The sequence below is a fragment of the Rhineura floridana genome, chromosome 1, assembly GCF_030035675.1.
Source record: "Rhineura floridana isolate rRhiFlo1 chromosome 1, rRhiFlo1.hap2, whole genome shotgun sequence".
Classification (NCBI taxonomy): domain Eukaryota; kingdom Metazoa; phylum Chordata; class Lepidosauria; order Squamata; family Rhineuridae; genus Rhineura; species Rhineura floridana.
In genome coordinates, this window is record NC_084480.1 from 293,479,775 (window position 1) to 293,506,405 (window position 26,631).

At 40.5% G+C, this 26,631-nt stretch overlaps 1 protein-coding gene across 2 annotated transcripts; it reads left to right on the forward strand.

Moving 5' to 3' along the window:
- The first annotated feature begins 581 nt into the window (after nucleotides 1–581).
- On the forward strand, nucleotides 582–25,187 carry EBAG9 (estrogen receptor binding site associated antigen 9). Of its 2 annotated transcripts, XM_061605308.1 has the most exons (7): nucleotides 806–887; nucleotides 11,534–11,631; nucleotides 14,515–14,593; nucleotides 14,722–14,880; nucleotides 16,450–16,557; nucleotides 19,729–19,817; nucleotides 24,672–25,187. In XM_061605308.1, the coding sequence occupies exons 2-7, from the start codon at nucleotides 11,549–11,551 to the stop codon at nucleotides 24,790–24,792; spliced, it is 639 nt and encodes a 212-aa protein (XP_061461292.1). In that variant the 5' UTR covers nucleotides 806–887; nucleotides 11,534–11,548; the 3' UTR covers nucleotides 24,793–25,187. The 2 variants fall into 2 exon arrangements, with proteins under 2 accessions (XP_061461284.1, XP_061461292.1); XM_061605300.1 differs by lacking the exon at nucleotides 11,534–11,631 and having other exon boundaries at nucleotides 582–887.
- Nucleotides 25,188–26,631: the final 1,444 nt, after the last annotated feature.

A 26,631-nucleotide genomic window follows, 5' to 3' on the forward strand; every position in this document is an offset into this window, starting at 1 on the left:
CCACTGAGGCAGGAACTGAACAGAAACTTTAAAACGTTGTGTAACTTGGGAGTCTCACTGGATTCAGTTGGACTTGCTTCTGAAAAAGTATGCATGGAGGAGGGGTGAGTCGAGCTTCCACAGCATTGCAATCATGCATTCTAAGATATCCCATTGTGAGTAAAATGTGCCAAGTCCCATCCTATTTTCATTTTGGCTTTGGGCGCTTGTACTATCTGTGTGTGTAAAAGTAAGAATCTATGTCAGCTGCAAAGCATTCCCCACTTTTTTTCTTCCCTCTGTTTAAACTGCTGGAGTAAACTTTTTTTAATGGTTTTAAATAAATAAATAAATGCTCATGCAGTATTTTTCTCTTAATCTGATAGTTAAGCGCCTTTTAGGGGCGTGCATAGATGTTAAAAATCAATTAAAATAACCAGGAATTGCTCCAGGAATTGCCCCGTTTGACAACCCACGTGTTTAACACCGGAAGATCTCTAGCTATGTCACCTGCCGAAGTGACCAGTCACGTAAGCCCAGCCTCCAAGCCTACGTCTTCCCCGCCCACTTCAGGAAAAGCGGTAAATGGCGCCTTTGGGAAGAGGACACTACGCGCTTGCTCAGAACGCCATTTCCGGTTCCTTCCTTTCCTATTCCCCGGCTCTTGTTCCTATTTTGCGTTTGATTGGCCGAAAGGGACGGGGCGGGACCGAGCGAACGGGTCTCCCGGGTGACAGTAAGACAGAGGTGGCAGTGGCCTACGAGGGAGGTGATGGCAGTGGCAACAGCGATGGCTGAACGGGAGGCGGCGCCCACCCTTGAATGAAGGGAGCTCACAGTCGCCGAGGGAAGCGGCTCGCCCTCGGCTTGGGCCGCGTGGCTTCTGTCCACCCTCCGCCCTGGACGAGGTGAGCGCGGAAGAGGCGCATTCTGCACTGGAGTCGGTTTTCTAGGACAGAGCTTGACAGCTCTTTCCCCGGCTCAGGGGAAGGAGACCTCAGGCGGGGTCCCATCCCCCTATTCCTTCCTCTGGCTGCATATTCCTGATGAGGTGGCGGCTGGTTAGCTAGTTACGGCTCCCCCTCCCACTGGAGGCCTTTCCTTCGGAGCGGAAGACCCATTGGGTCCAGTGCGTTCTCGCCTCTGCTCCGCCTTTTAGCCCTCTCCGCGTAAGAGTTGCAGCCTGCCTCACGGGGTTGTTGTGAAAGCAAGCAGAAGCGTCTTGTGACACCTTAAAAGGCTAGCGACATTTGTCGTGGCATATACTTTTATAGGCCAGAATCCACTTTATCAGGTGCACGGAATGGCATTTTGAGTGGGTAGGCACACCAATGCGCACAGCATGGAGAGAAAAGGGGCAAAGAGTGTTAGGAGTGAGGTCAGAGGGATATGAAATGCCAAAATGCCAAAAATTACAGGCGGCAATAACAGTGTTAAATCTTACATGCATGTAAAACAAGTGCAGCTTCGACATGCCCCTTCCCTGAATGTATTCCGCCAAGCTTCGAAGACCTGGCTCTTCAGACAGGCCTTTGGGACTTCCGGGGAGGGTTAAATTTTTACGACCAATAGCCTACTACTCTGTACTGGAACTGTTTTATTGTTTTATTGTTATATTGTATTTTATGATGTATTTTATTATGATGTAATGTATTGTTGTTAAATTGTACGTCGCCTAGAGTGGCCATTGGCCAGATAGGCGACCCACAAATTAAATTATTATTTATTATAAGTGCAGCTAAATGGCAGTGTTGATGTTAATACAGACATCCCGGTGCTTAAATTAATTAACAAGTAGTTATTTTAATTTGAGCTAAAAGTGATAGAATTGAACATCTGGGAAGGGTTGTTGTGGCATGAGTTTCCATTTTGTTTTGTGGGAATGAGTTGGGTAAAAGTTGGAAGCAGCTCTGAAACTGGCGATAGTTCTTTATATAATGGTGAGTTTTGATGCCTGTTTGTTTCTCTATACCCACATAAAGTTGTCACTTGGAACAAAACCCACCATTATCTTTTTTTTTAGTTTGGGGTGCCTTCTGAGCATTGCAGTAGTTGACTTAACACCACTGGATAAATGTCCTAATCCCTCTTCTTGGTTTTTCAACATTTTACAGAGCATAGATGCATGCCTTACAGGTAGAGATGTGAAGGCCCACAAAAAAGGGGAAAATTGTGTTTTTCTTTTTTTCCCTAATTGCAAGTCAGTTGGCTTGGCTGTTTTCTTTTAGCTAATGTAGAGAGTTATGGGCTATTGCACTTTATCGCAACCTGGGAGAAAGTAGACTAAGCAATGCATGCTTACCTGGGAGTAAGCCCTGTTGAACCCAATGCAGCTTACTTCTGAGCAGACATGTGTTGCATTGCAGCCTAAGGAATGTGAATGGGAGATGCTTTGTTTTGCGAGACAGGATTCAACCTGGGGGGGGGCACTCTATGGAAGAGATGCTTAAGATATGTAACAGGACAAACTTAAAATGGAGATTCTAAGTCATGGAAAGAGGTAGAGAGATTTTTTAATGAGATATACCATATTGTTAACACTTTTTTCCACAGTTCCAAAATTCTAGTTAGTAGTAAAACTACAAAATGTAACATTTACCAGTTTGTTATAGTGTACAGTGCTTGGAGGTAGGTGGGAGCACCATGAATGCCTGATTAGTCTAAAGTCATGGTCATACTTCATAATGCCAAATATTTGGTTGCCTACAGGTTGCTGTAACTGGTAAAAACTGCTGGGTGGGAGAGATTCAAGACATTTAACAGTTGCATGCTTGTTAGCTCTGTAGGACACATTCTAAACCATGTGATTTTCAGAATATCGCTTCAAGTGCTGCTACATTTGCTATGAAAGATCCTGAATTTGTCCCTAATCAGTAGCGCAAACTAAAAAGATACAGGCTACCTAATTTTATATTTCCATTTTCATCATTAAGTCTTTTCTTATTGAGTTAGGTTAGTCTACCTGTGCTATTGATTTTAATTATTTTAAAATTCTGGTTTGTTCTCTTTAAAACAAAAGTAATCTCTGAAATATAGCTCTCTAGTTGTAGGGGAAAAGCCTTGTGTTTCCTTTGCTTTGTGCTAAGAAGATTTGTGGCAAAAGGAAAACCCTTTCCAATCTAAGCAGTGTGAAAGCCGTAGTGCACACTGGCCACTTGTCCTTCCTCATTGCTGTGGCATTTCCGGAAGTCTCCACAGCTAAAGTGGCTTGGAAGATGGAGTCAAAGTTGTACATAAAACGCCTTCTTCTCTCACCTGTCAAATATCAAGAGCTTTTTTTGGATGACAGCACAACGTTCCCTCCTAAAAGAATGGCAAAGCAAGAACAGTATTGCTCTGTTGCCTCCCCCTTCCTTTGCCCCCCTCCAATCCGCTCCCTCCTCCTTCTCCATGGTCAGTTTTACCTATCCTAACCATGATTGCATAGGAGTAAATCGCATTGAAATCAATAAGCATGCAAATGATGACCTGCTTTTCCCCTTCTTCCCCTCTCCTCTCCCTTCCTCTTCCCCTCCCCGCTTCCTTCTTCCTCCTCCCCTGCCCACTCCAGCACTCACTCACTCTCCCCCCCCCAGTCAGTTTTACCTATCCTAAGTATGATTGCACGGGAGTAAATCCCACTGAATTCAGTAAACATGCAAATGATCAAACCTGTCCTCCCCTCCCCCTCCTGGCTGCTTTCATCCCCCTCGTCCCCTCTGCCCTTCCCCCTCTCCCTCCCCCTCCTCCCCCTCTCCATCCCCCCTGTGGTCAGTTTCACCTATCTTAACAATGATTGCACAGGAGTAAATCCCACTGAACTTAATAAGCATGCAAATGATCAATCCATTCTCAGCAAACTTGCACAGGATTCCATTTCTTACCTCCTGGTTTAAAAACAGAGAAATTCACTAATAGGCAAAAACCTTGCAGTTTAAGAACGTATCCATAGCCCACAGACTTTTCTATCAAACTTTAAAAAGCAGGGAAATTGGGCAGCTATAGTGAATGCACCAGGAGAGCAGAGACCTGACCTCTTCTCTGAGATATTGTACTGCCCTACAAATTTATCGATATGCAAACACAATTTGAGTTGGTCTTTCACAGTCCAATCTATTTCCTGTGTAGCTTGAACGAATTTGGAACGTGCCTCTGAGCAAGATGGAGAATTACATTTTTGTATGTTGGTGTCCTTACTTTGCTTCTTTCCTGTGTTACTACTGTTTCTACAGAGTATCTTAACCTAGAAAATTATATTTCATTATTCATCCTAGAAATCTGTGTCAAATTTATTTTTATTAATTTCACAGCCTTTTTATTGGTCAATGTTACATGATGTTGAAAATATCCTTTTGTGTTTCAAACTGGAGGTTATGTTCTATTTCTATTTTGGGTGCATTACCAGTTGAATCTGAAACTGCAGTTTGATGTAAAACCAGACTGATTACAATATGTTACCACCTAAGCAATGAATCCAGCTGTTGGGGGGGAAAACAAACTTGGTCTGCCCAACATGTGTATTTTCAGCCTGCTATGCTTAAACTACTCCACTTAAGGAAAGGTGGGCATGGTCAATTAAAAACATAGAGCACACCTAGAAATTTGCTAGAATATATTTCACCTCCCACTGTTTTATCTTGTGAAAACTGAGACACTCCTCATGTCCATTGGAGACTATTCTGCAGAATAGTCAGCGCCATTATTCCACAATTGTTTTTGGAATTTTTTTGAGTCAATTTTGTTGCTGTACTTCACGCATTCACAGAAACAGCAGCAAAAGAGAATGATTTACTATAGGAAACTTCACTAAAATTGCAAAGTAAATCAAACATTTAAAATGACTATCTGAGCTATATCAACTGTCTTACTATTGTTGCTTCCTCCCTGATAAAACAAGATCAGCATAGCACATGTCTTGTTTCTGTTATTTGGGCTGATTGCAGGGGTTGCCACCACACATCATATGCTCAGAGGCACATGTTACCAAATTCTTCCAAGTTACACAGGAAGTGGATTGGATTGTGAAAGAAGAACCCAGATTGTGTTTGCATTTTGATAAATTTGTAGGGCAGTCAAATATCTCAGAGAGGAAGTCAGGTCTCCTGCTCCCCTGGTGCATTCACTATAGCTGCCCAATTTCCCTGCTTTTTAAAGTTTAATAGAAATGTCTGTTGGCTATAGGTACATTCTTAAACTGCAAGGTTTTCTGCTTATTAGTGAATTTCTCTGCTTTTTAATCTGGGAGGTGAGAAATATGATCCTGTGCAAGTTTGCTGAGAATGGATTGACCATTTGCATGCTTATTGAGTTCAGTGGGATTTTCTCCCATGCAGTCATGCTTAGAATAGGTGAAACTGACTATGGGGGAGGAGAGGATGAGAGAGGGAAGGAGGGGATTGGAAGGGATGGGGATGGGGTGGGATTGGTGAAGGAAGGGGAGGCAATTGGAGGGAGGGGAAGGGAGGGCAAGGTTGAAAATTTGCATGGTTTTTGAGTTCAGTGGGATTTACCCTTGTACAGTCATGCTTAGGAAATATGAAACTGGCTTGGAGGAGGAGGGGAAGGGAGGAGATTGGGTTGGTGGGCACTGGGCAGAAGAAAAGCCCTTTTGCTTTTCCAAAGGAAAACATTGTGAACAGTATCATTGTTTTTCAGGGTTTCCCTCACCTTTTTATTCTACAGCAGGCACATGTAGCCGCCCACCCAAATTTAAACCAAAGCTGTCCCTGGCCACATCCACACCAGACCTTTATTTTTCTTTAGACAGTCATGGCTTCCCCCAAAGAATCCTTGGAAGTGTAGTTTGTGAAGGGTGCTGAGAGTTGCTAGGAGAGGCCCTGTTCCTCTCACAGAGCTATTCCCTCTATCCCCAGAAGAGGGGCTGACTGTTAAACCACTGTGGCCATTGAAGTTCTGTCAGGGGAATAGGAGTCTTCTATCAGCTCTTAGCACCTTTCACAAACTACATTTCCCAGGATTCTTTGGAGGGAAACCATGACTGCCTAAAGGGAAATAAAGGTCTGGACCTCAGAGCTTGGAAAAGTTACTTTTTTTGAACTACAACTCCCATCAGCCCAGTCCAGTGGTCATGCTGGCTGGGGCTGATGGGAGTTGTAGTTCAAAAAAGTAACTTTTCCAAGCTCTGGACCGTCTGGTGTGGGTGTGGCCCCCTGATTAGCCAAGCCAAACAGTTGTGAGTCTGGCTTCTAGAACACTGACAGTTGGTTCTTACTGAGCATGCCTGACACTATAACAGACTTCAATGTTAAATTTCTTAAATTAATTAAAAATCAGCCATGCATTTTTAAATTGCAGAAGATGAAGGTCAGAGTATGGGGCAAGGTCAGTAATAGGATTGCAGGTACTCTGTGAACGTGGATGATATTTAATTTCAACAAATGATGAGACCACTGACAGAAAAAAGTCCCGCTTGGGTCTGGATTTTTTTCTCTCCTTTTACACTTTGAACTCTTGATTCTCTCTGACTGTTTTGTGTATCACCATGAAAACCTAGAGGGTTGTAAGTTTTGTAAGGCTTTGTTTTGAAATGAGCTTATGGGAAGCATCAGAATGGCGTGGTTGGTATTTTCAATATAACCTTGCGGAATATGAAAAATTGATGGTGGCTATAGTATACAGCCGTTTTTGTGGCTGTATAATGAGGAAGTGCTTTAACATCATGCTGCATCATCAAAGCGTTGTTGTTAAACATTTATTACTTGCCCTTCACCCAAAGGTCCCAGGGTGGGTTACAACAGTTTTAAATTACAGCACTAAAAATAACTTAACATATATATGTTTGTGGTCATGAAAAGCAACTCCTATGTAAGGTTTGTGATAATGAAAATACACAGGGAGTGACATGCAGGCAAGACTACACTGGATCACAAAATACAAAATATGCTATAAAGCTCCTGGGAGGACTGTACAGGGGTGTCTGGATAATAGTATGGATTTCAGGTTGTAGGTTTACAATTATTTTATGCAGTTGCACTGTGCAAACTGAAATGGTCATAGTTACTATTTGAGTTTGATTTCTCTATGTATGAAATTATTCCTTAAGAATAGCTCATAGTACAATCCCTTTATGTGTCTATTTACAGTTATTCCTAGGTAAACATGTATGCACTTTTATTCCCAGATAAATGTGTATAGGATTGCAGGCTTAGTGTTGCACATCAGGAGCAACTGTAGGGTTAACTGACTGCAAAGTGAAAGTAAGTCTGACTGCTTTGAGCTTTTAATAAGAGCTAGAGTGATAAGCATTATGGCTTGGATATTTTCAGTGGGAATGTAGAATAAAGTTTATTTCTCCCAGTTCAAGTCGGTCTCTGAATGAGAGGTGGAGAGCCAAATATTATTCATTATATTAATAGCATTTTCTTGTAAAACGAGAGATTGGTTGATTTTTCACTAATTAGTATCAACTTCTTAAGTTTTAAGATTTGCTTCTCGTCAAGCAGTAGTGAAGTGCAATAGCAACTTGCCTGATAGCCTAAGTGAATACATAGTGATTCATTGATAGTCTATGCCAAGAATTGCTTCCAAATAGGGAATATTTTGTAAAATCAGAGAGTTGGTTCTTTTGTTTATTTCATACTGTTAATGTGTCACAAATTACCAACATAGGTCCGCATGGGCAGGCAGTCTAGTAATTTTTAATGACTTTTGCCAGGCATATTTTAAGTTAATGACAAGTTGCCCTGATGTTGCAGTTGAAAATCATTCATGACGGTGGTATAACAGCTTTTCTCGACTACAGTTCCCGTAACTCCTGACCATTGGCCATGCTGGCTAGAACTGATGGGGGTTGTAGTCCAGCAACATCTGAGGACGCAAAGATTTGGAAAATCGGTATAGAAGAGAGCTACTCATTTGAATTCCAGTTTTTCCAGTTTTATCTAAGTGTCTTATTCCAAATTATCTATACACACTTTAGGGAGCTATGTACAAAGGTTTAATTAAATATGTACCTTTGGGAATAACAATGACCTATTGTGAAAAAGGCAAATTCTGTGCTAGGGATCATTAGGAACAGAAATGAAAATAAAACTGCTGATATCATAATGCCATTTTACAATCCTACGGTAGAATACTGTGTACAGTTCTGGTCACCTCACTTCAAGAAATATATATTGTAGAGTTGGGAAAGGTTCAGAAAAGGGCAAATAGAATGATCAAGGGGATGGAGCAACCCCCCTATGAGGAAAGGTTGCAGCTTTTGGGGCTTTTTAGGTTAGAGAAAAGGCAAGTAAGTAGTGACATGATAGAAGTGTATAAAAGACTGGAACAGGTTCAGAGGAGGGCAACAAGGATGATCAGGGGACTGGAAACAAAGCCCTATGAGGAGAGACTGAAAGAACTGGGCATGTTTAGCCTTGAGAAGAGAAGACTGAGGGGAGATATGATAGCACTCTTCAAGTACATGAAAGGTTGTCACATAGAGGAGGGCCAGGAACTCTTCTCAATCGTCCCAGAGTGGAGGACACGGAATAATGGGCTCAAGTTTCAGGAAGCCAGATTTCGACTGGGCATCAGGAAAAACTTCCTAACTGTTAGAGCCATACGACAATGAAACCAATTACCTGGAGAGGTAGTGGGCTCTTTGACACTGGAGGCATTCAAGAGGCAGCTGGACAGCCATCTGTCAGGAATGCTTTGATTTGGATTCCTGCATTGAGCAGAAGGTTGGACTTGATGGCCTTATAGGCCCCTTTCAACTCTACTATTCTATGATTCTATGAAAATTATTCATGGCATAGAGAAAGTGGATAGAGAAAAGTTTTTCTCTCACACACACAACTAGAACCCGTAGACATCCAATGAAGCTGAATGTTGGAAGATTCAGTAACATACAAAAGATAGTACTTCTTCACAAAGCACATAGTTAAACTATGGAATTTGCTTTAAAAGAAGATTAGACAAATACATCACGGATGCTGTCAATGGCTACTAGCCATGATGGCTGTGCTCCACCTCCATGGTTGGAGGCAGCATGCATCTGAATACTAGTTGCTGTAAACCACAGAAGGGGGAGTGCTCTTGCACTCAGGTTCTGCTTGCGGCCTTCCCATGGGCATCTGCTTGGCCACTGTGAGAACAGCATGCTGAACTAGTTGGCTATTGGCCTGATCCAGCATGCTCTTATGTTCTTAATGATCTGATCACATGTCAACAAAAAATATAAATAATCTGTAGGTCATGTTCAGGATGCATACAAAGGTTTTATAAAACATCTAGCTCATATTTGATCATGTGACAATAAATTAAATATATAACCCGTTAAAATAAATAGCAATGTGTCCTTCAATGTGGCTGCTAAATGTCAATGTACGGCCTTCAAGTCGATTCCGACTTATGGCGACCCTATGAATAGGTTTTCATGAGGCTGAAAGGCAGTGACTGGCCCAAGGTCACCCAGTGAGCTTCATGGCTATGTGGGGATTTGAACCCTGGTCTCCCAGGTTGTAGTCCAACACCTTAACCACTACACCACACTGGTTCTCAATGTGGCTGCTAAGCCCGCTCAAATGCAAAAGTTTCTTGAATTATGAATATTACTGAAATGTTAGCTAGCATCCATTATCAAATGCATTTTTTAAAAATAACCAGTTAATTGAATCAATTGGAATGGCTCAAAACACAGTAAACTATAGTTTTATGTAGCTAACATATCAATAATATTCATGATTCATTTTACTTGCTTGTTTTCTTCAAGTCAAAACAGTTGTAAGCCTGGGGAATCAAGCTTAAAACAGAGTTGTGTGATCCATCACCACACTCATTCAAAAGGAAGAATTTAAAGGAAGATATATGTAGTCCTAGCAACTAGGACTGAAAAAAAAATCCCAGGGCTCCTAACAGCCTAAAAATTAATGGTCCCCCACCCCATTTTCTTAAGCTGTTGCACCATACCTAATTGTGCCAACTTTATTTAGACGATCCTCCTCTCCCCCCCCCCCCCCCCCGGTGCAGTGGAGGAAGATATCTTCAGTCTGGTTCCTTTTGCCACTCACTCCAGAGACAGGATTATGCAAATCAGACCCTCTGTGGGAGAGAACAACCACACTCTATCTTTCCTATTCCCCTGGCCAGTCTCCCGCATAGCTCTTTATCCTTTTTTCCTGTGTTCATATCAGATTTTGTGTTTGCTGATTCTTCTGTCTCCATGTTTTACCATCTCAAAAAAGACATTGTAGAGTTGGAAAAGGATCGTTTTGGTTGCCCATTTCTGAACAAGGAAATGGAGCAACTCCCCTGTGAGGAAAGGTTGCAGCATGGGGGGGGGTAGTTTAAAGAAAAGACAAGTAGCAGAAAACATGATGGAGGTGTTATAAAATCATGCATGGTGTGGAGAAAGTAAATGGGGAGAAGTTTTTCTCCCTCTCTTATAATACTAGAATTCATAGACATCCAGTGAAGCTGGATGTTGAAAGAGTAAGACAGGCAAAAAGAAAGTAATTCTTTACGCAGCACATAGTTAAACTATGGAATTCACTCCCAAAAGATGCAGTAATGGCTGTTCTCTTCCTCCATGGTTGGAGGCAGGATGCTTCCAAATATCAGTTGCTGGAAACCACAGGAGGGGAAAATGCTGTTGTGCTCAGGTCCTGCTTATAAGCTTCCCATAGGCATCTGGTTGGCTGCTGTGAGAACAGGATGCTGTGAGTTGAACCTGAGACCCTGCAGAAAGCATGATTTTAACATTGAGCATTGGCACCTCCCAAATAGCTGAGAATCCCAATAATATTTTTTTCTGTGCGCGGCAGCCCCTAAACTGTGGTACTCCCTCTTCACACAGATAAATCTACCCTCTTCATTGTATAGCTTGTGCTGTATGCTGATGACATACCTCTTTACTCTGGCCTTTAACAGTTAAGATGTTTTGTTTTGTGAGACCCACCTCTTTTGCTGAATTAATATTGTTCTGTTCCATTTGGAATATTTTTACTTGTTTTTATAATTGCAATGGTTCTATCAATTTTTATAATTGCATATTCTGTTGTAACCCACCCTGGGACCTTATGGTGAATAGTGGGGAAGAAATCAAATAAATAAAATCTCACTATCCTCCATTCAGGCAAGTGAGAGACATTATCACAGGTGAAGGGCAAATTCCTCTAGGCAAAACCCCTTGAAGTTGTGGAGCTACATTGGTGAGGGGGTATGGCCTGGGGAGAGTCTTAATAGCCAAATTGAGAGGTTTGCAGGGTCAAATTCTGCCTCTCACGGCTGAGGCCCCCCACCCCTGCTATAGATATTTTGCCTGATTGGGACGTTCCAAATTTATTTCTAATGTCACATTAAGCAACGTCTCATAGCAGCTCTAAAGAGCAGTTATTCACAGAATGACTTTGAGACTTGCACTGGGAACTGCTGTTGAAGGAGTGGTGATAAATGTTTTCCCTTCTGACTTGAGTATGCATGTGAACGCCTTGAGACCATGCCTGTGGATTCTAGTCATATTGCAGTGTATGTGCTGACTTGCTCCTGCAACAGTAAGACAGTAAAAGTAGTAAGCTGATGTAAACTTACGTTATACATGTCAGCATAACTGTATTAATTCTTTTTGCAGGTGAAGACTTTCACCATGGCCATTACACAGTTCCGTCTTTTTAAAATTTGTACATGCCTGGCAGCAGTACTCTCTTTTTTTAAGCGGTTAATATGCAGGTAAATAGCTACTCTTGCATGTGACTTGATTTAATTGCAATTTTTTCCTAACCTTTGTTCTTTATGAAAACCCTTTTTTATTATTATTTCAGCGGTGGGGGAAAATCTAAGAAAATGTTTAAAACTCTACCTTAACTTCTATGCGTATGTGTATAAACTGGCTTGTACCAGAAAGTATTGGTTTAGAACTTTGTACAAATTTCTGAATTTATTCCTGAATTGTACTGTCAAGAATAATCAGTTTTGTTTTGCAGTGGCGATTGTTTTATAAACCTGCATTGACTCCTCTTTTTTCATGTTACCTGTATAAATTTTTCTGAAACTTCTGGAGTACCTGGAAGTGTTAGCAATTTTTCTTCTAGTGTCAACTGGCATTTTTGGCATCGTAGAAGTTAACACTGTAAAAAATTGGAAAACATTTAGGAAAAAGAGAAATGTTATGCTGCAGAAGCAACCAGAATCCTGTGGTACCTGAAATACATTTTCTGTGCCATATGTTTTTACAGAGCAGAGTCCATTCTACTGGATGCATGATGTTGTCATTAAAATTAAATGAATTGGTATAGGGTGCATATCTACATCTCAAGTCCAAAGAAAATGGTAAAAAGTCTTCTTTTTTGTTAAGTACAAAGAGTTCTCCAAAGTCAAGCAATTCAAGATAGCAGTAGGTGTCGCAGTACTTGTTAGGAGTGGGTTCCATCAGTGCTAACTGGATCTTGTATTCATTTGATTTTATTTTCTGTCTCTTTTCTCCTCTTTTATTTTTCTCTTTGTTCTCTGCATAGTAGATGCTTTCTCTCACGATGAATAAGCATATCTAGATAATAGTATAAACAACCATCAAAGAGAAACAATTCCTTTCAGAAAGTTTATGCAACAGTAAATATGTTGGTCTCTAGGGTGTCAAAGAACTCTTATAGGCTGTTGCAAACAACAACAAATATGGACAAATTCCAGTGGCTTACAATTACTACTACTACTAACTACTAGTTTTTACTTACACAGAAGTAGCCTTATGGCATCAGTAGCATTCATATTTTTAAAACAGAGTTTCTGTGAAATTTCTTTTGGTTTCAAGAGTATAAAAAAAAAACCTTGAAAATATTGGCAGCTTTTCTAACAATCTTAGACAACAGGACCGTCTAGATAAACATTCTGGTAATCACAGCATAGTTCTCATTCCTGATAATCCTTCCTTAAATTTGCTTCTGGCTTAAATATGTTCTACAATATTCCTGTCTTACACACAGAAATCCAAATGTTGAGGATACACTCCCCCCAAAAAAGCTTAAATAGTAACAAGCATGCATATTTTAATTGTTAAACTTGTGCAAACTCTTTAATTGAACAGCTTGTGTTGGAGAATCTGTGGCAGTGAGTAAACAGAAATGTGATTTTTTAAAAAAACGCTTTTAAAGGATGTGTTTAACTATGCAGGTCTAATTAGGTTAAATGGTTTTGGTACAGTAGCACTTCCATATGATTATAGAAATCTGCAAATAAAAAGCAAAGTCAATGATCTCTAAAACTTCTTCTTAGTTATGTTTCTTGAGCCCTTAAATCTTAATTTTTCTGTGGTAGTTTCCCCCCACTTTTCTCCTTATCCTTCTGGCGACCACTTGAGGAATTGTACATATATATATATAGAAGCAGCTAAAGACACTTTAATGAGAGATAACAAAATCAAATTGAATGGATCTCCTATTCACACGTAATTAGCTCTTTGCCTGAAAGTTATCTACTCAGAATTAAACTCTACTGAGTTCAATGGGACTTGGATTACAGCCATAGCATCTTCCACAACACTGACTTTACACTTGTCTAGGTTGCATGGATGGGGGTAGAAGGGAGGGAAGGAAATTAATGTTTATTTATAATAGAAGTTCAGTAGTGGCATATAAAACTTCTGATAATAGAATTGTCAAGAAAATGTGGTAAATAACTAAAAAAATAAAAATTAAAGGTACTAGATTTGAAGTCTCTCTGTATACCCAGAAGTCCTGAGTTAGGGGGATAAGATGAGCAGTAAATCAAAATAAACAAGAAAAGGTTTGTGCAGCAAATGCACGCCTTAGCTGTATGCGTGAGGAATTAAAGGAATATGTGGCGATCGTTTGTGGATTAGCTGGGATCCAAGGAATTGTACAACAGGTTCTGTGCTCCCAAAGAGACTTTCGGCTTGTGTTTCTCGAAGTAGCTCTCGGTGCCACATGACAATCTGCTTTTGTAATACAGGGTATAAGAATAAAAAGTCCTACAGGGCTTACCTAAGTCTGGAGTGTCTAATAAGTCTTGGAATACCCAGCCATTGTTCTGTAGGGAGCTGAGTAATACCAGCTGCTATAAAATTTTGTTACCGTTTTGCTATTGGCTAGCAAGGAGGTGACTTACTGATGGCACGTGTTCTCACTGAGACATCCAAAATTTCAGATGTACTGCAAACAATATGTGCACAATTTAAGTTTTCTGCTTTTCACATTTGGCTATAATTACCTTAGGCACATTCAACAATAAGAGCACTGATAATATATTTGTATCAATTGATCATTTCCCCTCATTTGGCTAATGGGTTAAATTTTGATTCTACTTGTCTTTATAGCACCGGTTTAAAACGGAAACATATCAGCTGAGAAATATCTACAGTAGTTAAGTAGTACAAGGTGTAAATTAGGATGTACAGATCTGGGTTAGATGAAAAGCAGCTGCCAATCTTTCCTTCTTCAAGCCAGATGTAAACTTGTTTATAGAAAAGTTACTAACCTTTTCAAACTGCTATATTTTTATTTAGCGCTTTAATAATTTTCTTTAACTTAATTAGCTTTACTAATAGCTCATAGTGTTCATGTTTTCAGAGCTAGGAAGTATCCTGCCTTTCTTTTTCAGGACTGGAAGAGGGCGAAAACTAAGTGGAGACCAAATAACTTTACCAACTACGGTGGATTACTCATTGGTTCCAAAACAGGTAATCTCTCTAATGGGCTGGATGTCAATGACTGAACAATGGTTCTTCCAAATGGCACAGTAAAATATACATAGTTGATGAATGTCAAGTTGAAAATTGAAAGCTGAAGTCTTTCTGTTGCTCTTTAGTCAGAAGTAGAAGATTGGACTTCATGGGATGAAGATGCACCTACAAGTGTGAAGATTGAAGGTGGTAATGGTGATGTGACCAGTCAACAAAATGGTTTGGAAGAAATAGAACCTGACTATTTTAAGGACATGGCACCAACAATAAGGAAAACACAGAAAGTACGTTTCTTGCATGTATAACGCCATATTCAATATGGCATCTTCCAAAGTAGTCATTATTTATTTATTTATTTATTATTTAATTTGTATCCCACCCTTCTTCCCACAGGAGCCCAGGGCAGCAAACAAAGCACTAAAAACACTTTAAAACATCATAAAAACAGATCTTAAAATACATTAAAACAAAACAGCATTAAAAACATTTTTTTAAAAAACAACTTTAAAAAAGGGTTAAAAACATTATTAAAAAAACATATTAAGCAATTGTAACACAGATGCAGACTGGGATAGGTCTTAACCTAAAAGGCTTGTTGAAAGAGGAAAGTTATTAGCACCAGTATTTGGTGCACAGAAAGTGTTTTTTCAAGTGAATCAGCTGGACTGGTACAGTTGGCTGTTGTATTGTGATAACGTGCAGAGTTACATGTGTTATTGTCACTGGGCGGCTTGGGTTGCTGCAAATATAGCAGCATGGATGGATATGTTACTGCTGCTTGTGTCAAATTTTGGAGGCTTCAGAGTTCACTCCTTTTCTGTTCTGTAACTTAGAGCTTGACTGACTTATACTTTTCCCAATTGGTTGTTGTTAGTTAACATTATCAAGGGGGCAGTTAAGATTTTTGCCCAAAGAAAATCAATATGAACTTCCATTATACGGGCTGACTGAGATATCTATTTGTAGTTTGAGATATATGTAGTTTGGTACGCTAATCTTTTGATAGTGGTATGCTGCAGCACCATACCATTCCATATTCATTTGGACCTTCTCCAACATCCCAAAACTGCTGTGCATCACAGCATACATGTTGTGATGCTTTCTGCTAGCACAAGCAGGCCCTCTATGTGTTTTTTTTGGTGTGTGCGTGTGTGCGCTACATAAGTGTCACGGACCGTGTGTGCAAGAGAGATGTGTAAGCAACTGGAATTCCCAACACTATCTGGAGACAATTATGTACCACAAAGGGTAGTGCATTTAAGCTTTTCAGAACATCCTTTCCTCAGTTGAAAAGTGAATGAACCCACACAAGCTTTGCGATCATACTTGCTCCCTTCTCTCCTTTTTGGTATACACAAGGAGGAGACCAGAAGCATGTGCTTCTGCTTTTAAACAGCCATTCTCCAAACATGGTAAACACTGGTTTGTTTAAACTCTGGTTAATTAAAACAGACTTGGAACTGAGACCATGGGTTGATTCTCTCTAACCAGAACTAAAGTAAACCAGTGTTTCCCAGGTTTAGACATAATGGGAAACAATACTTGAAGACTGGAAGCAGATGCTTCTGAACGCTTGGCCATGAGAGATGAGAGTGGGCTTGCTCACATCATGAGAAACTATGGTTTTTCATTGCATCTGAACCGGATCACTGCATTAGAAGAGTGTGTATGTGTTCCTTTCCAGTTCAGACATGCAAATGTGAGTCTGTACCTTGGTGATACAGTACTGTCATGTGGCATGATTTGTTTTGGGCCACAGTAGGTTTTTGAACTGGAAATCGGCCGATTTATTCTGTTAATAATGGAGGTATTTCTGATTTGTTTTCTTTTTCCTCTCCAATATTATCTTTCAGATTATTGTTAAAAAACGTGAACCCTTAAATTTTGGGAACCAGGATGGCAGTGCAGGATTTTCTAGTAGATTAGCAGCTACACAAGATGTTCCTTTTATTCACCAGTCTGTAAGTATCTTCTCCATACTGATCACTTTCAGTTAATTATTTTTTCTCAGAAAAAGCCATAGCTATTTTTGCTTGTTCAGAGGCAGGTCATGTTGTTGAAATGTCTTTTAAGAATACTTGTCAATGCCAGGTTTCCACAGGCATGACCTCAGTTTATATGGTATATCTTGAAACTTTTTGATTGTGTTATTCTACCTGTGTATATAATACAAAAGACCTGCTGAATTGTATGCAAGGTAACAGTTGTAGAACTGGCAAATCCTTACCCTTCCAAGCACTGGAGAGCTTTTTTGGAGGCTCTTTGTAGAATAGCTTCAGGCCTGGCTCACTATGCTTTCTTCATTTCCACCAGTTGTTTAATGGATGCGGGATTGATTTATTCCGTCTGCTTCCTCCTTGCCCTGTATTACCTGCAGGAAATAGTTTTCATCAAAATTGAGAACTAAACTAGTGCACCCATTTGCCTCCTCTCCAAAATTGTGGTAATTTCCCCCCATGAAAGAGACACTTAGGGGTGAGATCTAGAGGTTCACCCATGATCAGGGAACCCTGCTAAAAGGGGTTGACTGTGTTGAGTGGGATAGGAAGAACCCAAGGCAGAAGGGAAGGTTGAAAAATCAGGTGCAGGCACCTTCTCTGAGTGCACCTCCCACATTTCTCCCTTCCCTTTCAGTACCCTGTTCTACAATCTACCCCATTCAGCAGGGTCCCCTGATCATCGGGGGAAACTTGCTCAGGAGCTACAGGAGAGAGAGAAGGGGGCAGGAAACTCGCCTTCTGCCAACCCCTTTCCTCAGGAAGATTTCTGCATCCAATCTTCTATATCCTTCCATGATGCCAGTTTCACATACATAAAAGCTAGGAAGTGAATGAAACATCTGATCATTTGCTTTGTCTGATAGTAAGAACATCAGCCATTTTGAATGGTTCTTCACAAAGGGGATGTTACCACCGAGTATAGAAGGATGGCAGAAACATGGAGGAGTAATGTATGCATACTTAAGAAATTAAGAATGTCTTGGCCAGCATTAGAAAGCAGAACATGCTTTTGTGTTTTCGTAAGTTTGTTCAACAGATTACAGCATGGATTTTTCACATTCCGCAGTCTTAAATTAATAATACCCCCCATGCTATCCTGATGCTTCTCATGAGCTCATTTCAAAACAAAACCTTACAAAACCTATTGTCCTGAGCTAGGGTTGCCAGACTCAGGGCCTGAGAATGATTCTGTATCTTTAAGAGAAGAGAAAATTCAGCCAAGTGCAGGTTTTCTTGCAACATTGTAATGGGGAAAAACCACAAGGTGGAATTCTCCCTTCCCCCTGCACAACTTTTAAAGATACAGAAGACCTCTTGGAGACTGGGCCTGGCAACCAAGAGGTCTTCTGTATCTTTAAAAGATGTGCAGGGGGAAGGGAGAATTCCACCTTGTGGTTTTTCCCATTACAGTGTTGTAAGAACATCTGCACTTGGCTGACTTTCTCTTCTCCTAAAGATACAGGATCAGTCTCAGGCCCTGAGCCTGGCAACCCTATCCTGAACTCAGAAACGCTTGCTTAACAACCCTCTAAATTTTCATGGTGATACACAAAACAGTCAAGAGAGAATCAAGAGTTCAAAGTGTAAAAAGAGAGTGAGAAAAAACAGACCCTTTTTGGACTTCTTTCTGTCAGAGTTCTCATCATCTGTTGAAATTAATTAAAAATCAGCCATGATCACAGAGTACCTGTAATCCTATTACTGACCTTGCCCCATACTTTGGCCTTCATCTTCTGCAGTTTAAAAGTTTAAAAAGTGCCTGGCTGATTTTTAATTAATTTAAGAAATGTTGGCTTAAAGTCAATGATAACGTCAGGCATGCTCAGTAAGAACCAACTGTCAGTGTTCTCAAAGCCAGACTCACAGCTCCTTGGCTTGGCTAATCAGGGGGCAACACCCACACCAGACTTTGATTTCATGTGAGACAGCCATGGCTTCCCCCAAAGAATCCTGCTAAGTGTAGTTTGTGAAGGGTGCTAAGAAGAGATTCCTATTCCCCTGACCGAGCTCCAGTGGCCAGAGTGGTTTAACAGTCAGCCACTCGGATTGAAGCTCTGTGAGGAGAACAAGACATCTCCTAGCAACTCTCAGCATCCTTCACTAACTACACTTTCCAGGATTCTTTGAGAGAAGCCATGACTGCCTAAAGTGAAATAACAGTCTGGTGTGGATGTGGCCAGGGAGAGCTTTGGTTTAAATTTGGGTGGGAGGCTACATGTGCCTGCTGTAGAATAAAAAGGTGGGGGAAACTCTGAAAAAGAGTGATGCTGTTCACACTTTTTTCCTTTTGGAAAATTTGTACATCACCAAATCTCTTCCCCTCCTAGCCCTCCTCCTCCCCCCTCCCCTCTCCTCCCCCAGGTCAGTTTCACCTATCCTAAGCCTGATTGCACAGGATTAAATCCCGCTGAACTAAAAAAGCATGCAAATGATCAAACCTGCCCTCCCCTATCACCTTCCAGTCCCCTCCTTCCCCTCCCCTCTGCCCTCCCCTCCTCCTCCCCCATGGATAGTTTTACCTGTCGTAGGACTACTACCTGGGAGACCAGGGTTCGAATCCCCACACAGCCATGAAGCTGACTGGGTGACCTTGGGCCAGTCACTGCCTTTCAGCCTCAGTAATCCACCTCTAAATACCACTTACCATGAAAACCCTATTCATAGGGTCGCCATAAGTTGAAGGCACCACTCACCATTTGTTCAGAGGTACGTGTTACCAAATTCTTCCAAGCTACACAGGAAGTGGATTGGATGGTAAAAACCAACCCAAATTGTGTTTCCATTTTGACAAATTTGTACGGCAGTACAGTATCTCAGAGAAGAGGTCAGGTCTCCTGCTCCCCTGGTGCATTCACTATAGCTGCCCAATTTCCCTGCTTTTTAAAGTTGGATAGAAATATCTGTTGGCTATAGGTACATTCTTAAACTGCAGTGTGTTTTGCCTATTAGTGAATCTTCATTAAATTCCCTTTTTTTTTGGCAGGGGTAATAGAGTTCCTAGTTACAGTAGGTGACACCATTACAATACTATAAATAGGATGGCACAGCCATTATGCGAAATAATAGTTTTCTGAGATTTAGCAAATATTTCTGTTGGGTGTGTCACGTGTGTTGAATTATTGTCTTTTTCAGCCAGAACTGGGAGACTTGGAGACATGGCAGGAAAACAAAAATGCTTGGGAAGAAGAAGATGCATCCTGGCAAGCAGAAGAAGTTCTTAGGTAAATTTACACAGATAACCATGAGTATGTGCTGTTAACTAGCAGGCATGGCTTTAGGGAGGATAACCTTTGACTGTGTTCGCAAGCTCCTCTGAGCTATGGTTTATAGTTACAAGGATAAACCTAGGTGATCCTCATCTCGTGTGCTCCTCCCATCCCTTGTATTTTTCTACTGCAACCATTAGTAGGAAATTGGAAGCTACAGGGCTGTATCTCAACACTGCAGCTTTACTGTTGCAACAGACTTCTGTGTGCACAACAAGCTTCCTCTTCTGTCCGCTCTAGGCCCCCTCCCGTTGGAGAACCCTCCAGAGCAGATTTTAAGGGTACATCGGGGGAGGAGAAGAATGGAAGTCCTGTTGTGCCAGCAGAATTACATGCATGGATCAATTGATACAAACACTTTTAGTTTATTTTGCTTTTATTTTATTTTTTTAAACATACTAGATACCAATACAGGACAGATAAAAATCTTTGGGGCAAACAGTATCCAGGGTCCTCTATGACTACAGAGCCTATAAATAGCACTTTTCCATACCTTCCTGTTGTATACTAATCAACACAAGAATCAAAAATAGAATGGTCAACAGGCACGTGAAGCCACGCCCTTGCTGAAGCTAAGCACGTTTGGATCTGGTCAGTGCCTGGATGGGTGACTGCCTGGGAACCACACACATACTGCCTTTCTTCCATGATGGAAGAAAGGTGGGATATAAATGTAAGAAATTCAGTAAAATTAAAAATATCCATCAGAAGTTGGGAAATGGGAATACAGAAGAAAAGGGGAAGCAGGTTCTGGTGCACAAAGGTGGCTAGTTTTCTCCTTATTTTTTGCACGAAATTAGAAATAGTATTCTATATGTGCGGAATGAAAGAAGCTAGATTTTCAGCTATGTTCACATTTCATTGGAGCACAATAACTAAAAAACTGATGTCAAAACTGTTATCTGTTGAAATTGATGGCAGAAGTCACTAGCAACACTTTCGTTTTAGACACAAACTCTTTAGCTGTGTGCTCAAGCGCTGTTACATGACATCAGAATCTAAAGGCCAGAGAAATGACTGACAAGGATGCTGAATCCCTCTCATAATGTAGTGTTGCTGTATCCTACCCACCGTTTGTCAGCTCTAGTAAGCATATACCCTTTAGTGTGGATCATTTCATCTTTTCTAGGATGCTACTTTCAACATTTGTACAGCCAGGGAGTTGTGGTGGTCTGTCCATTTTTTTATCTGCCCTTCATCCTAGAGGATCAAAACGATGTACTCTTTCTATTCACACAACCACCCTGGGAGGTAGATTAGGCTGTGAGAGAGAGATCTGAGAAATGTGGGTTTAATTGACATTTGGGCCAGTTACTAAGTCCAGCACTAACCACTAAAGCCACACTCTCTTGGAGAAGTTTGATCCATCAGATAGATGTCAAGAGGCCTGCTTGTGGTGATGGTGCAGTGTTGCTATGGACAAAGTGTGCTGTGTGGAGAAATTTCACCATTTAGTTTAAAGGAGAATATGTAATTTGAGACTATTTGAATTTCTAAGTAATTGGTTTCATTGTTAAACTGCTCTTAACAGTTCAACCCAAACCTCCTGTAGCTTAAGCTCATTAGATCTAGTCCTGCTCTCTGGGCAAATGAGAACAAGTCTTTACCCTATTCTGTATTATGACCCTTGTCCTCTTCTCAAGAGTAAATATGCCTAGTTCCTCCTCTTTGGACCTGTTTTTTAAACCCCTATTTTCATTGCCCTCCTTTGAACCCACTTCAGTTTGTCTATATCCTTTTCAGTATATCATTCAGAAATGGACTCAGTATTGCAGATGAGGTCTGATTAGTGCCTAATAAAGTGAAACTAGTACTTCCCGTGATGTGGAAACAATGGTTCTTCTTACCATAGCTTTAAATGGCTTTAACCCTTGTTTGCAGCCAGATAGCACTGTTGACTCATGTATGATTTACTTCAATTTTTAAATGTACCACTTCCAAGTCAGATATCCCCTATCTTATACCTGCACATCTGATTTACAATTCAGCCTAAGTGCCTAACTTTGCATTTGTTTCTGTTGAACTTTTTTAAAAGTTGCCCCCGTTTTCCATTCTACCAAGGTAAATTTAAATTTTCTTCCTGTCTTCTTAGATATTAGCTGTCCCCCAATTCTGTAATTGCACCATTTGACAAGGATTCCCCATCATCTAAGTTAATGGGGGGGGGGAGTTGAAGAGTACTGGATCCAGGACAGAATACTGCAGTATCTGTTTAAAAATCTCCTTCCAGTTGGTGAAGAACCATTGATCAGTGCTGTTTAAATATGATTTTCCAACCAACCTAATTACCTGTAATAAAAAAGAGCTGCCTGATTGGTAGTTGTGATAGAATCACATTAATTGAAGTGTATGTGATCTTGGCAGGGGAGAATTGTTTAAATTGGTGTTGCTTTTTGGAAATATTGAATCCACAAAATGTCTTGACTAGCCACCAGAGGGCTCAGTATACATCTAAAGTAGCCTCTCCAATTTCTGCTTAAAGAAAAATCTTGCTTCCAACTGTTTTAGCTTCTTGAGGATTAGTGTCTGCACTTGTTAATACCAGGCACTTCATGGGATGTTTTCCATGGCAAAGTCAAAATATGGTCTGAAATTGTTGTCCATTTTTAAAAGAAAATCTTATCAGACTGCCCTTAGAAGTGGTGAATCTTAAGAAAATGCTCACATAAGTTTCACACATTTCCATTATAGTCTCCATGATAGCCTACATGATACCTTGGTAACATATTCCTTTGCTCAACTCTAAATAGTATTGGAAAGCATACTGTCTTTCTTGGTAAGCCCCAATACATCTTTGGTTCAGTTCCAGACAACCATTATTTCTTTGTCACTGTATTTGTACATTGCAAGTCTTTATGTCCGCCTCTTCCTTTACAGTTTCATCTTGGCTGCTCATCAACTTTCAGAAGCTGCAGAATTAACCCTCTTAAGTCAGCTGTGGTTGCATGAGTTCCTATGGTGGATATCCTGTTGAGGCATGGATTAGATCTGGTCTACACATGCAGCAGAGTGGCATAGACTGCAGCTGGGTGATCTTACTCTTGAATGCTTCCCTATATTTAAAAAATTAATTGACAGAGACAACAAATCACATTTGTTGAAGGACTAGCATAGAACTTTTCTTCCTGCTAAGTTGGCTTTCAACTTGGCAGAGAGCTTTTTTATTTAGAAAAGCATTAAAAACTAGAATCTACCACCTGCAGTAGGACGTATATTCTACGAGTTCATTTTCCTACATATATAGACTGGGGGTTTATTAGCTATCACTTTTTACTGCTGTAGAGTTCACCCAGAAGTTCTAGAATTGTTGATCAGTAAGAGGAAACATGAACTGTATTACATAAGCTTTAGTGACTTTTCCCTTTTGTTCACTATTCTTATTTCTTCAGTACTAACCGAAAGAAAACCTGTATCTGTCATCTTGTAATGCAGCTTATATATTAGCAGACTCTTGTTCTTTCATCAACATACTAGTTGAGTGTGGCTTTTCTTACCTGCCAAATTAAATCTAGTTGACCTGGGCTTTGATAAGAAACTGTCCCTAGTTTCAAAGGGTCTGCTGCTGCAAGTTGGTGTAGACTTGTGACATCTCAAAAATGGCATCAAGAGGAATGTGAAAACAGTCTCAGTCCATGTCTAAGAATGAAACTGGCAAAAGATTGTCACAGGATAGAAAACCAGGTGGGCTCATCCTTTCCATTTCGGAGTGTGTGCCGGCATGAGGAAATCACTTTATAGGGTCATATTGCTGAACTCATAGGAAAAGCTGTCCACACACCACTGCGGTATATGCATGAATGTGCATTCAAGGGGGGGGAAGTCAATTTCATTTTGGTGTTTGTTTTACAGCTGGATCTAAATGAATCCCCATCAAACTGAATAGTCAAACCTATAGAACAGTATTCAACTTTGGACAGATTGCTTTTATTAGTAGTATCCTTTGAAGCACCCTAAATAGCTGTTTCAAATTGGAAAAGTCTTTGTTGAGGCACAAATGTATACAATATTTGATCATAATGGAAACACAAAATAGGACTTTTCTCTTTGTGTTTCTAAGCAGCATTGCAAAGTTAGGATTTTTAAGTTAATGAGCAGTGTTTTACTCAAACCATAATAATTACTAAAGGAGTATTGAAAATTGTCTTTCTAAAGTATACGGTGAGTAGCAGGAGGAATGGGCAAATTGCTCTGTGGCGCACATGATTGAGTAGGGTTCAGAATCTATTAATATTGGCATAATAATGCCACTTCTTATTTTAGTGTTTCGTGCCTCAAAATGCTGAATGGAATTTGAGCTCACCGAGTACATTATGTAAGCATGGCTGGGCAGATAATGATCCAGTGATGGAGCACCTCTGTAAATGAACACTTGTCTAACTCACCAAAGCACTGCTTATGTCAAGCGAGAATGCATACTCTCATAACGTACGTTAGTAATGCCTTGAAAGTTAAGAGAGCTAATTTTTGTTTGGTAAATTAAAACAAAAATGGGGATGGTAATTTATTTTTATATGTAAAGGCAGACAATGCTAAACTGAAGCCAACCTGCCCTTTCTGCCGTGCGCCATTTGACCTCAGCAGTCAGAGCCCATTGCTTTCAGATATGTGTAGCCTAGTTCCATGTTGGATATTAGTTTGGAATCCAGTGATGCCCAAGTATCTAGTTAAAAACAAACTGATGATGTTCAGGAAACAGCTGCAGTACAGTGTTGTCTATTGTGTTGCTCATAAAAAAACAGTATTTCATTAAATGAGCAGGCCACCAAAGAGCATGGCTCTGTGTTAATGTTAATTCTTTATCTTCTGCAGGCAGCAGAAAATAGCAGAAAGGGAAAAAAGAGCAGCTGAACAACAAAGAAAGAAAATGGAGAAAGAAGTGCAGCGGTTAATGAAGAAAGAGCAAAATAAAATTGGTGTGAAGCTGTCCTAATGCCACTTGCGTTGGTCTCACCATGCCAGAGGAGGGGAGAGAATTCAGCTTCTAAGGCATATGCATAATTTTGTATTGATCCCAGTATTTTTAGAACTCCAGCTCACTACTTACTTTTCAAGCCATCTTGGAAGAGACAGTTCTTCCACAAAGTATCTTCAACTGGACTGTTCAAATGACAAAAGCATCATCCCATTAAAACCCGTCATGACAGGACAGTGTTTTTGGCAGAAGCCCTGTCCCCGTGCACTTCTACTGCAAGAGATACTGCTGCATAAACTCTTCAACTGCCTGTTTTGAAGCTAAAGGGGGGGAAAGGTGTAAATAATTGAATGATGGCAATCTATTATTATGCTTATTACCAGAAAGGTGTGTAATTAAATACTTTTAAAGAATGTATTGCTCCACTGCTTGTCTTCACAGTCCCTGCCTTTACTGCAGTACTAAGTGCCTCATTGTAAATTCTAGGGAAGAGAATTGAGCTTACAGTATCATGCATAGAAGGAAAAGAATTGATCAACACCAGCCATGGCATAGTTGCTTTGGGGGGGGGGGCATAACCAAAAACAGGAGTTCTGAAGCAGCAAGAAAATAAAGTGGAAGTTTTGTGTGACACCATTTCCAGCACTTGTATTTAGAAAACAGCAATATAACATGTCTGCAGGCAGCAGCCTTCCAGGAAGGTGGGAATGTTGTTGAAATCTTGCTTGGGTCCTTGTACTTCTGATGCAGTTTGCTTATCAACATCTTTAAACTCCCAAGACAAAAGCTTTGCTGAGATAGCATGGGTAACTAGTAGTTCCCATGTATAAGCAACAGAAAAATCCCAGAGCTGCTTAGGTGATGATCCAAACCCCATGGCACCTTGGCAATGCTTATGCAAATTAATATAACAATGGCTGCTTCTGGACCTTGAAATTCAAGTTTTAAGGGCCAGGTCTCCTTTGATACTCTGTGATATCACAGGACAGGCAATTGTGTAAAGTCAGTGGCACCATGATTGGCTTTTGTCCTTCCTACAAAGCTAGGATGTAGTCTAATGCATGAGATCAGGTTTCTTCTACCCCATGTGTGAGTAAATTTCCTTTCCTGGTAACGAAGGGTTATTGCATCTATGCCAGACATCCCAGAGTTTGAAGAATGTGTCACATGGAAATACTGAGTTGTATCAATTTGAAGCTGGCCTCCCCAAGGAAAATATGGGTTGTTGATTGCACAGGAATGAATGGCTCCAGTTTGTATCTCTTAAATTAGCATGCTGAGCCAATCCTTGGGCTGTTTGTCAAAGCTGAAGGCAGCTGGAAACACTTACATGGATTCTTGTTTTCACAGGTTTCTCATTTAGGAACTTGTCATTACCCTGACCACTCTAGATTTGAAAAGTAAAGGTTGGTACTTGTGCTGAGGTGAGGGCCAGCCTCCATTTTGCCTTTAATATGCAGAGTAAGTTGGGATAAATGTTCCTGGGTTTGATGTGTAGCACTGGCCTCCTATGTGTCATGCTCCTCATGTGGCCTCCCATATCAACCATTAGAGGGTATAAGAGGCTAGTTACCCATTAGGGAAAATATGTAAGCATTTTTCACTCTTTTCACTGGGATTTAGTAGTGAATAAATTGTTCCGGATTACAGTCATTTTTAGAAATAGTTGTTGTGCTAGTGGGGCAACAGTGTTAGATACAGCCCCTTGTTACTACTAAATTACGGAATTCTTATGGTTGGAGTATTGATGAGCATATAAAATAAAGTTGGCAATAAAGTTGACATACCTAATCAGTTGAATAAGTGGCAGATTAATCGACTAGCCCTACTAATTAGCCATCACTTCAAATGCAATGT

What these genes read in the sequence shown, in the direction of transcription:
- EBAG9 (XM_061605300.1), top strand. Translation starts at nt 802, where the DNA reads ATGAAGGGAGCTCACAGTCGCCGAGGGAAGCGGCTCGCCCTCGGCTTG. An exon ending in ACTCATTGGTTCCAAAACAG is followed by an intron (nt 14,594 to 14,721) that starts GTAATCTCTCTA and finishes GTTGCTCTTTAG; the next exon opens with TCAGAAGTAGAAGATTGGAC. An exon ending in CAAGCAGAAGAAGTTCTTAG is followed by an intron (nt 19,818 to 24,671) that starts GTAAATTTACAC and finishes TATCTTCTGCAG; the next exon opens with GCAGCAGAAAATAGCAGAAA.